The 12,433-nt window shown below is 41.0% G+C and overlaps 1 protein-coding gene across 1 annotated transcript in view; it reads right to left on the bottom strand.

The window, feature by feature from the left end:
• Positions 1 to 11,203, bottom strand: part of LOC109935640 (ADP-ribosylation factor-like protein 13B) — a 31,633-nt gene extending 20,430 nt beyond the window's left edge. Inside the window, exons 1-2 of the mRNA XM_048605391.1 lie at positions 11,145 to 11,203; positions 9,357 to 9,427 (exon numbers count right to left, since the gene is read on the bottom strand). Of these exons, the coding sequence (XP_048461348.1) occupies positions 9,357 to 9,427; positions 11,145 to 11,203 (130 nt within the window). The remainder of the gene's footprint in view (positions 1 to 9,356; positions 9,428 to 11,144) is intronic.
• Between the last annotated feature and the right edge of the window lie 1,230 nt (positions 11,204 to 12,433).

Raw genomic sequence — 12,433 nt, 5'->3', positions numbered from 1 at the left:
AAAAGCACTGACAAACAAATCATTTATTACAAGTTTTACAATGAGTGGTGTAAAGATAGCGATGTGCACACACGTGAAACTGAAAGTAGAATATGAAACCAAATTTTATGTATTAGATATTTTGATTGTTCATTCATGGGGTATAGGCATCATTGGCTGGGCCAGCATTTATTGCCCAGTCCTGACTGCCCTTGAGAAGATGGTGGTGAGCTGCCTTCTCGATTCACTGCTGTCCATTTGCTGTAGTTACAACTACAGTGCCATAAGACCACAAAACCATGAGAAATAAGAACAGGCATAGGCTATTTGACAACTCAAGCCTGCTCCACCATTCAAGAGAATCATGACTGATCTGACATTCCTCATATCCACTTTCCTGTATTTTCCCCATCATCCTTGAACCCTGGATCAAGAATCTATCTATCTCAGCCTTAAATAAATACAAAGACTCTGCACCCACAGCTCTCTGTGGTAAGGAGTTCCAAAGACTCACAAGCCTTTGAGAGAAGAAATTCCTCCTTATCTCAGTTTTACATTGGCACCCCTTTATTCTGAGATTGTGCCCTGTTTTGCTATAGCCTACCATGAGATGAAACATCCTCTCAGCGTTTATCCTGTCAAGCCCCTTAAGGATCCTACGTGCTTCAATGACACCACCTCTCATTCTGCTAAACGCCAGTGAGTAAAGCATATTGTGGAGTCACTTAGCCCTGTCTATCACTTGCTGTTTATGCTATTTAGCTCAAAAAGAGTTCTGTATTGTAGCTTCACTAGGTTGACACATCATTTTTAGATATGCCTGGTGCAGCTCCTGGCATGCCTTCCTGCAATCTTTGTTGAACCAGGTTGATCCTCTGGTTTAATAATAAGAGCAGAGTAGGGTATATTTTGGATCACAAAGTTGCAAAATTTTGCCGTATAATTCTGCTGCTTTGGTGATGGCTGACAGCATCTAACGGATGGATTTGCATGATCTCTTTGAATTCTATCCCATTTAGCATGGTGATAGTACCACACAACATGATGGAGGTATCCTCAATGAGAAGATGAGATTGATCTCCCCAAGGACTGAGTGGTGGTTATTCTTACCGGCTGATACTGTTACAATTGAAATTAATTATTATTGATAACTTTTCATGTAGTTTTCAGGACCAGTTCTGCTGTTCAGTGGTAGTCAAAAATTCAACTAAACCTCACTGAATGAATCTTAATTTTTCACATTTACACCATTGACGTGAGGATAGGAGCAAGGAAGCATTTTCCAAGTCAATAGATTTTGTTTGTGGCTATATCTTGGATGGGGACAATGCCACAGTGCAGCCTGTGGATGAGTGACAGGCCATAACTTAATGATCCATGTTTATCTGTGTTTGCACTAGGCACTGACGTTTTGGACAGATTCAGGGTATAATGGTAGCAACACTGACAGTTGTCATTGATTGAACTATGTTCCTTAGGAATAATTTCACCATGCAATATGTGCAAAATCAGAAATACATTATTTATAGTCATAATACTGAGGCTTTTGACCACTGCATGTTTAGTTCTTGTCCTGAGTAAATGTTCTTAGATTAAAACAGAAAGAACTGCAAATCAGAGTAAACATATGATAACATTTAGTCCAAAATTTTGAACATTAACAGCAGAGAGCATCATAGAATTATATCTATTGTACATTAAAATCTTAGGTTTTGGCGCATTTCCTGCCAATTATTTCCTTTATAAATTACAATGTGCATTTGTATAAGCAGGTCCCATCACAAATGTATCACACTGCAATTATATCCCTTCTGCCTGTGGAAGTGTGAAGTACAAATCTGTCTGTACTGTATGAAAAAAACCCCACACCTACACACAGCACCCGTCAACCTTCTGCATTAAACATTTCACAACCACCTAAAATGGAAATGCCCTACACAACATTATCACACTCTAGTTATATCTCTCCTATTTTGGTGCATTGCAGCTTTTAAAATGAATTATATCTGCACACCTAAACTGAATTAACAACTCAGCCTTTAACCATACCTCATCTCAAAACTGTACCTAATTTTGACTTCTCATGCACATTGTCAAAGGCATTCCATTAAAATGCCGATTGTTCTCCAGCATCCCTCCCTGATATAAATAAGTTGATAAATAGAAAAATGATATGTCATCCTGCTATACACTGTACCAACCTTTTTCCAATTATTCATGGGATAGGGTAACACTGGTAAGGTCAGTATTTACTGACCATCTATGTTTACCCTCAAGAAGGCATTAACACTCCAGTTTGTGCTGAAATGTTTTTCCACAGGGCTGTTATGGAGGAGGTCTCAGGATTTTACCTGAGTTTAGTAAATAATTGGCAATATATTTTAAGATCAGGATTGTGACTCTTAAGACCATGAGACTATACGATCTAGAAGCATTCAGGCCATTAAGTCTGCTCTGGCATTCAATATAGATCATAGCTGATGTGATAATCCTCAACTCCACTTTCCTACCTTTTCCCAATACTGATTCTCTTACTGATTAAAAATCTGTCTATCTCAGCCTTGAATATCCCAGCCTTGACAGCACTATGTGGTAAAGAATTCCACAGAATCTGAGAGAAAAAAAATCCTCCTCATCTCCATCCTAAACGAGCAACACCTTATTCTAACTTTATGCCCTGTGATCATAAACTGTCCCAATTGGGAAAACAACCCCTCCACATCTACCCTGTCAAGCCCCCTAAGAAACTTACATGTTTCAATAAGGTTAAAAACTGTATTTTGGCTTAGCGCCTAACTGTGTTTTGTCTTATAGAGGAACTTGGTGATGTTCCCATTCTTCTGCTGGCCTTTATTGTTCTAAATAAAAGAAATCTGCCTTTGTATTGTGATGGCAAGTTTCTACAATGAATTGTGTGGATGTCAGACATTGCTGACATGTGCCAATCAAATGAATTGCTCACCTCTAGATGGTAGTGAGCTTCTTCAGTATTGTCAGGGTGGAAATCAACCAGGCAGGTGGAGAATGTTCCATCACCCTCCCAATTTGTGTTTGGTGAACAGTGGACAGACATTGGGAGTCAGGAGGTGAATTACTCACCACAAAATAATTGGCTTCTAACCTGCTTTTGTAGGCATAGCATTCATATGGTTGGTCAGTTAAGTTGCCTTGATGTCACAGTCAATCACTCTCACTTCAGTTCTGGACCAAAGCAGTAAAATAGTCTGGAGCAGAGTGGTCCTGGCAGAACCCAAAATGAACATCAGTGACCCAGTTCTTGCTGAATAAGTGCCATGTTATAACATCTTCAATAAAACCTTACATCATTTTGTTGCTGATTATGAATGTGATTGCAAGTGGGTTGATGGGATAGTAGCTGGTTCAATCGGATTTGCCCTGCCTTTGGTGTATAGATCATAGCTGAACAATTTTCCATTTTTTTTTGGCAAGATATCATGGTTGCAACTGTACCAGAACGGCTTAGCTTGAGGCATGACTAATTTGTGAGCTGAAACATTCAGTACAACTATGTATTAACAATTGCATGCTGTACAGGACTTAAACATGGTTAAAAAGAGACAAAAATCAAAGCTGTTTGTCTCACACTCGTCAGGACTGTGATACAAAAAAAGGGGAGGCAATGGTCCAGTGGTATTATCACTGGGCTGTTAATCCCGAGTCCCAGATAATGTTCTGGGGACCTGAGTTCGAATCCTGCCATGGTGGAATCCAGATGGTGGAATTTGAATTCAACAAATTTCTGAAATTAAGAGTTTAGTGATGACTCTGAATCCATTGTTGGTAAAACCCATCTGGTTCACTAATGTCCTTTAGGGAAGGAAATTGCTATCCTTACCTAGTCTGGCCTACATGTGACTCCAGACCCACAGCAATGCAATTGATTCTTAACTGCTCAATGGGCAATAAATGCTGCCAAGCCAGTGACACCCTCATCATAAGAATGAATAAAGAAAACAAAATTTATAAATTATATACCAACTCGTACTGCATGAGATGAGCATGCTCATTGGTTGGCACAGAAATCCAGAATTATTAACTGTACGTCTTAATTAGCTGAAAAAAACTCAGACCAGGCATTGGTCAGGGCTTTGCATGGGAAATGGAGCAGGTATTGACATTAGCTATGACCTTTTTTCAATTAAAAATGTGCAATACAAAGATCAATTTCTTTTGCCTAAAAGGCAAAGTCCTGTCTATTAAAATATTCAACTTCTTCCACACGAATGAATCACAGCAGAGCCCAACAAATAATTTCAAAGTGGTTTCCAGTATAATTCGTAGAACAGTTGGAATTAGTTAATAAGTCTTGTCCAATAGCAGAGCTATATCTAAAATTGGGCATGATCTTCAGCGGTTTACAAGCCTGAGCTGGTTGAGCTGAGTTTGGACTCCTTTATCATCAGCTTTCTCACCACAAACCAGCATCCCATTAGGACGCTGGGGCCCTGAAAACATATCTAATAGATCTAGGACATGCCAGTTGCAGATCACCCATGAGCTGACAAATTTTCATATGTAAGGCAAATGTTTAATCGTATTGGGCACGCTCAAGACAAATCCCAATACACATAATTGTAAATCTGACAAAGGTACTGGTGTAGTCATACTCAACAAACATGACTAACGAAATGTACATGGGTTCAATGATTTTTCCATATTTACATCTATAGGATCTGCCACTACAATTGACTGCACAGCTATACTCAATGGCAAGTTACAGTTGCAATATTGGACTTACGAAAGGGTGGTAGCCTGCTTGATGATGTTTATGATAGAATTCGCCCTCATGCCTTACTGTGCCCATGTATGTGAGTTTCCCAAAACATACAACAGCAATGTTCCCTTATGCCCTATTTTAACTATGACTGGCTCTCCACGGCATGAATTTGCTAAATGGTTAAATGAACAGCCACAATCAGTATTAACTGTGTTTTCCACATGTATTTTGAAAGATTCCTTCACTTTTTTGAAGACAATACAAGACTTAAGTATCAGATGTAATATAATGCCTATGTGCTCTTTTGGCATTGTTATTTTATTCTCTAAAGTACCAGTTAAGCAAACCATTGACATTTGCTGTAGATCACTATATCACGGCAATCTAGATAAGGCACTGGAGTCTGAAAATGTATTCATTGAACTTAGCATCTCACACAGTTGAGTTCAGTTTCAATACCACCATGTAAGCCCAAATAGATGGTGTTGCCATGGCATCCCTTTTGGGCACAGCACTTGCTAGCATCTTTATTGGTTACCACAAGAAATGTATCACTGATGGAAGGAAAGCTAACCTCCAATCCCTTGTACAATTTCAAAGCATAAATGACAAGTTTGCAATATTTGGATGTGCAGGTGCAAAGAATTTCTTTACACAGCACAATAACTTTATCCTGTGTTCAAAGTCACCACTGAAATGGAGCAATAAAATTAGTTTTTGGTATGTTTATTGAGAAGTCTGAAATGGGTTCTGTATTACAATCTATTGCAAGCTAGTCAATATACTTTGGGATTTACCACACACTACAAGATCAATCTTATTGACAGTCTAGTGAATACAGCCATTTGCTGACATGTAGGTTTGATACTGAGGTAGGGCATATCAATCAGCCCGATTAATAAGGGCAACGCTGATCAAATCATCACTCACTGCATAATGTACAAACTCACAAAAGGGACTGTGCCACCCTTTAAGCCCTGAAAGGTTCCCAATCTATCCTCAGATTACTCTGAAAGGGGAAAGTGTCTCAAAAATTTGAAAGGTGAAGGTACCCGACTTAAGAAATTACTTTGCGTGAATACACGAGCGGTTTTCTCCACAAACAGGATGCTGCCATCAGGCCAAAAAAATGTCATTTTCCGTACAATACAAATCAGCATGGTGGTATAAAATTCAGTGCTGATGTGATGCGCAGTATGTGAGCCAAATATCCCAACAATTGCTGGACCATATCAAATAACACATCCCTTTGGCCATTTGTGGCATGTAACATGGCTGTCATGTACAATCAACCCATACTTGCAAAGACCAGAACCCCACACCAACATTAGATGTGATTCTAATACTGAACAACATTTCATTACTAATTCTGATTGTGTTAAGAATTCTACCAGAAACCAATATAAGATTAACAGTTGGGCTCTCAGCATGATTCATTGGTATGTACTAGAAGCTACATATAAATAACACATAGGGCCCTGTCCTTTGTAGGCAAAAGCCATGTCATCTATATGTTCTAACTTTATTATTGATGAAAGGGTCACAGAGACTTCCAATCCCTGCTACATTTGCATGGCAGGGTCCAGGCCAATATCAAACCACCTGCCTGATCTGAGTTTTTTTTTCAGATTACTAAGGCTGACAGTTAACAGTTCTTGCTGCGTCTTCATGGTCTAATTATTCACTACCGTTTTCTCATTCTGCATAAATTGCTGTTTCCTTTCAAAGCCCGGTTTCTTACATTAAACCATAACGTTTTGGAGCAGAATTGGGCTATTCCACCCATTGAGTCTGCTCCACCATTCAATCATGGCTGATATGTTTCTCAACCCCAATCTCCTGCTTTCTCCCCGTAACTCTTGATCCCCCTTACCATCTCTGTCTTAAAGACACCCAAGTGACTTGGCTTCCACTGTCCTCTGTGGCAATGAGTTTCACAAACGCACCACCCTCTGTCTGAAGAAAGTCTTCCTCTCAATTCTGAAATGTTGTCCGTTCACTCTGAGACAGTGCTTTCAGGTCCTAATCTCTCCCATTTGTGGGAACATCTTCTCCACATCCAGTGTAACCAGGCCTCTCTGTTTGGTAAGTTTCAATGAAATCCCCCTGCATCCTTCTAAACTCTATTGAATACAGACGCAGACTGCTCAACGGTCCCTCGTACATTTTTTCAAGATGGTGAAGGAATGGGTACGGATACCGACTGTCCCCATCAGCTTTCCTTCTCTTTTATTTCTTCTTTTTAGTTTTACCCTTTTTCAAGTTTTTTCCTTTATTTACTTTTGAGCCTGGAAAGTGGTGAGAGAAGGAGGACGACACTGGTGGCAGGAGCAATAGCAACGCCAGAACGAGCCAGACGTGGCTCCACCCAGCCCGGGGTCTCCCAGGAAGCAAGGAACAGGATCCAGGCTGACTCCCCCGGCCCGGACTCGCATGCTAGGCCGAGGCTCCAGGTCCACAGCTAGGGCTGGGTGCCTGGAGGAGGAGAAAGACGGTCTTGCCCCAGCGCGGCAGTCTCCCAGCTTGCTTGGTGATCTTGTCCAGGTGTGGCTGTCTTGTCCCATCATGGAGCTTTCATCGCCATTGGAGGTCTTCTTCATCTTCGGCATCCAGGTATTCTAGCGGTCTGGCAGGTGGTCTCATCCAGGAGTGGTGGTCTCGGCCTGTTATGACGATCTTCATCGGCAGAGGCTTCTGGCCTAGCATCCAATGGCCTAGCGTGGCAGTATCATCCTAGCTGCATCTTCAAGGTATTCGATCAATCCCAAATTGGCTTTCCCCGAGCCGAGGAGCCATTAACTGAAATGTGATGAACTTTGTCTTAATTTTATTTTTGTTTTGTAATTACGTATGACTTCTATCATTGATGTAGGCACTGTGGTGGGATGACTTTTATACCTTTTCACTGTATTTTTCATGTAAAAGTACATGACAATAAATTCCTACTCTTTTTCTATTCTATTACAAGCCCTTCATTTTCAGGATCATTATTATGATGCTCCTCTGGACCCCCTCCATTGCTAGCACATCCTTAGATACAGGACCCTAAACTGCTAACAATATTCCAGATGCGGTCTGACCAGAGCCTTATACAGCCTCAGCAGTACATCCTGCTCATGTATTCTAGCCCTTTCAAAATGTATGCCATCATTACACTTGCCTTCCTAACTGCCAACTGAAACTGCATGTTAAACTTAGGAGTACTAGTTCAAGATTCTCCTAAGTCCTTTATGCTTCAAATTTTCAAAACTTTTCCCCATTTAAAAAATAGTCTCCACCTCTATTCTTTACCACTTTCCCACATTGTATTCCATCTGCCACTTCTTTGTCCGCTCTCCTAGCCCATCTGTGTCCTTCTGCAGCTTCTCCACCTCATCGACACTATCGGTCCCTCCACCTGCCTTTGTGTCATCGACAAACTTAGCAACAATGCCCCCAGTTCTTTCATCCAGATTGTTAATGAATGACATGAATAGTTGTGGTTCCAACACAGACGCCCCCACGCAACTCCACTAGTCAGCAGCTGCCATTCTGAAAAAGACCCTTTTATCCCCACCCTCTGCCTTCCGCCAGGCAGCCAATCCTCTCTCCATGCCACTACCTTGCCCCTAACACCACAGACTCATCTTATTTAGCAGCCTCCTGTGCAGCACCTTGTCAAAGGCCTTCCAGAAATCCAAATTCCAGTCCCGATGAGTGCAAGATGAATAGCTTTGACGTTGTGTTTATTTTTAGCATTGATAATTATGTATTAATATGAATTTTACTTGTATTCATGGAGCAGGCTGCCATTGTGGATGTTGAGTTGGAAGTACATCTGCAAAATATGTGCTTGTAAGTAGATTGTACATCTGCAAAATATGTGCTTGAGCCTGATTAAATCCTGTTCTATGCATCAACACCCAGCTACTTAAACTCTAACATCATCATCATCATCATCATCATAGAATCCCTACCATGTGGAAACAGGCCATAGGGCTCAAAAAAATCCACACCAACTCTCCAAAGAACATCCCATCCAAATTCACCCCCACCTTTACCCTATTCCTGCATTTCCCACAGCTAATCCACCTAACCTACACATCCCTGGACACTATGGGGCAATTTAGCATGGCCAATCCACCTAACCTGCACAGCTTTGTACTGTGGGAGGATCCCAGAGCAAACCAACACAGACACGGGGAGAATATGCAAACTCCACACAGTCACCCAAGGTTGGAATTGAACACAGGCCCCTGGCGCTGTGAGGCAGCAGCGCTAACCACCAAGTCACCCAACATTTGGCAACACATTACTTTTGCTGTGACCTATGCAAATTCAAAAATTTCTTTATTCCATTGGGAGCGAATGAGCTTGTCCGAAGACTGGTTTTATGGTAGTGGGATTCTCATGAAGAGGTCAAAATGGACCTTCTTAGCAGTTCTGGCTGAGGATTGGTTGAAAACACTTCAGACTTTAGCTTTACATTCACTGGTTGCTGCCATCATTGAAGGTGACAATATTTATTGAGATTCTTTCTATGAATTGCTAAGTTGTCCACATCCATTTACCATTCTTTAATTACGTCTGCTTGTTCCGTCAGAAAAATTAAAAAGCAATTTGCTCTTTATCAGGTCTGAGGGTAGCTGTTTTTTTTTACCTTTTTGTATTCCTTTCACTATTGCCGTTTTCCCTGTGTGGCTCAGTCCAAGGATCAGCAGAGTAACATTTCTGAAAGGGGGAAAAGTGCATTGATAATCAATAGTTTGTTCAAATTGGGCCAACAATCATTGTCAGATAATCAATATAATGCCTATGATAGCAATATTGTACGTTGGCTCTATAAGTAACCGGTTACTGTGTCTAATCAAAGTTGACATTTATCTCAAAATTAATTTCTCAAAACTATTCTCCCTCCAACAAAGGCATATTCTTTTAGCTGTAGTTATACCCTACTCTAATTACAGGTCACATGATTCTGTGGCCTGCTTCCAACTTCTGCAAATTTGCATTACTGCTGGGAGAACCACGATTGCTGTCTGCAGCATTTAATGTTCATTCCTTTTTGCAAGGCCAAGTGCACTTGAAGCAGATTGAGTATGTGTCTTCACATTTTTGATGCTACCTGCTGTACCAGTGTGCAGTGTCTGTGCCATTCTGCTCCTTAATTTCACATTAATGAACATAAGGTGCAGAAAAGTTTCCTGCCTTAGAATTGGACAAGCACAGCCTGAAATTGTATAATCCATCTTTTTGACATTGAATTTAGTTTGACTAACACTTGATTTATGCACAAATCCTCATTCACTGTTGTTTCTGGTTCCCGATTAACACACTGTCACAACTCAGGTGGCATAGGACAAAAGTTTTCAGGATTCTAGCAAACCTCAGCAATCAGTTTTGATGAAGAAGAAAAATAAACAACAGTGCTGAAAAGAATACTGTCCCTTCCTCCAACCCCATGCATCACCCCACTTCCCATCTTCCATTCACCCCAATAAATTTCCCCAACATCTTTGGAGCAAAATAAAACTGAGTCGCTCATTCTCTGCTTTAGAGGTTATCACAAAATTCCAACAAAAAGTGAATTGTGTTTCGTGTAAAGCATTGTGTACTTAAAGTTAGAGTGTGGATACTCAGGAATGGAAAATGCTCCTATTTATTTTTCCCAACTGGAGTCAAGATCAAGCCACAGAAATAGCACAGATGCAATGCAGAAAAGTTATTCCCAGGTCACATGTGACACCCAGCATTTGACTACCCCAATGTAGCTTAGTCCCAATCTCTGGTTGGTTTAATCCACTGTATTAAAGACCATAAAACCAAAATAAATAGGAACAGAAGTAGGCCATTCAGCCTTTTTGGATACTAAGGATCATCCTCGTGAACCTTCTCTGAACTGCGTCTGATGACATGATATCCTTCTTTAAATAATGGGAGCAAAACTGTGGTCTCACTAGCATCTTGTACAATCCCTGGTACAAACCATTCTGAAAAGGAGCAGGCAAAGACAGGGTGGCACAGTGGCTCAGTGGTTAGCATTGCTGCCTCAAAGCACCAGGGACCCCGGTTAGATTCCATCCTTGGTGACTGTGTGGAGTTTGTACATTCTCCCTGGATAGTCTGGTTTCCTCCCACAGTCCAAAGATGTGCAGGTTACATGGATTGGCCATGCTAAATTTCCCATAGTGTCCATGGATGTACAAACGCTGGGTTATAGGGTATGAGGGTGGGTCTGGGTTGGATGCTCTTTGGAGGATCTGTGTGGACTTAATGGGCTGAATGGCCTGGTTCCACACTCTAGGGATTCTATGATTTCTTTGCTCAATGGGCTGTCAAAGATGCTGCTGCATAAATATAAAATTTTGTCTCACCATTTCCTCCTCCAAGTAGTAGCACTTCTTGTAAGATATTTCCCTTTACATCAACAAGACAGAAAGACACTAACCTTATTGGTTCCTGAACTTTCCGAGCCCAGATGCAACAATTTGTAATGAGACTGAACATGACGTGGACGCAATGGTTAGCCAGAGAATGTAGACTCATTAACCGATGAATTGATAGACACACAGCCACTAGATTAGAGGGAAAAAAGGCATCACGATAATGAGTAAAATTATGATTTGAGCAATGCTTTTGGCATTCTTTCCCCAACTATTGTCAAAGCATTATTTTCTTCCCACATATTTTGTTTCTGGTCTCCTTGTAACGTACAATAATTGATATTGATATGCCTCTCTTCATGCAAACCCTCAGCAATATTACTTCTGGGTAGGCTCGGAGGAGACCTACAGGCACAATCCAATTATCTTCCCTGTGAAAGATGTTGGTCTCAATTCAGCATTGCTTACAACAGGGCATCTCTGACAGATAATCCACCCTGTGGAGAATGTGCTTTTAAACTCCCTGTTAAAATATCCGTGAAACTTTTAGGGCAAAATTCTAAAGCAAAACAATCCTCAAACGTTTCAGTCGAATTTCAAACGTACGTCCCTCAAATTCTAGACAATGAATAACAAGATGGTTAAAAATAAATGTTTCTCAGGTATACAGAATTGGAAGATTAATCCCTTCCTATCATAAAGTTATCAGGTAGCAGGCAAGACCAGATGAAATAGGAACAGGAGTAGGCCATTCAGCCCATTGACCCTGCTCCACCATTCAATAGGATCATGGCTGATCTGACATTCCTCACATCTACTTCCTTGTGGTTTTCCTTAAACCTTCCCCTACTGATCAAGAATCTATCTGTCTTAGCCTTAAAGTTGCACAAGAACTCTACCCTCACAGTTCTCGTGCCAAGGTCTACCAAAGACTGTCAACTGTCTGAGAGAAGAAACTACTCCTCATCTCAGTCTAAAATTAGTGCCCCTTTATTCTGAAACTATGCTCTCTGGTCCGAAACTCTCTCGAGGGGGAACATCCTCTCAGCATTTACCCTGTCAAGTCCCTTTCTGAATCCTATGCTTTAATAAAATTCATCATCTCTCATTCTTCTAAACGTCAGTGAATAGATTCCCAACTCGGGGTTAAGCCTTTGCTCAGAAGACAATCCCTCCATACAAGGGTTATCCTAATGAACCTTCTCTGAACTGCTTTCAATGAAATGATATCTTTCCTTAAATAAGGGGACATAATCTGCTCACAATCCTCCAGAAGTGGTCTCACCAGCTCCTTTCACAGTTGCAGTAAGGCTCCCTACTCTTATACTCCAACCCCTTGAAAAAAGGGCCAACA

This window comes from Rhincodon typus, chromosome 14 (assembly GCF_021869965.1).
Source record: "Rhincodon typus isolate 14 chromosome 14, sRhiTyp1.1, whole genome shotgun sequence".
Taxonomy (NCBI): Eukaryota; Metazoa; Chordata; class Chondrichthyes; order Orectolobiformes; family Rhincodontidae; genus Rhincodon; species Rhincodon typus.
Note: the sequence above shows the minus strand (reverse complement) of the source record. Positions and strands in the feature narration are given on the sequence as shown.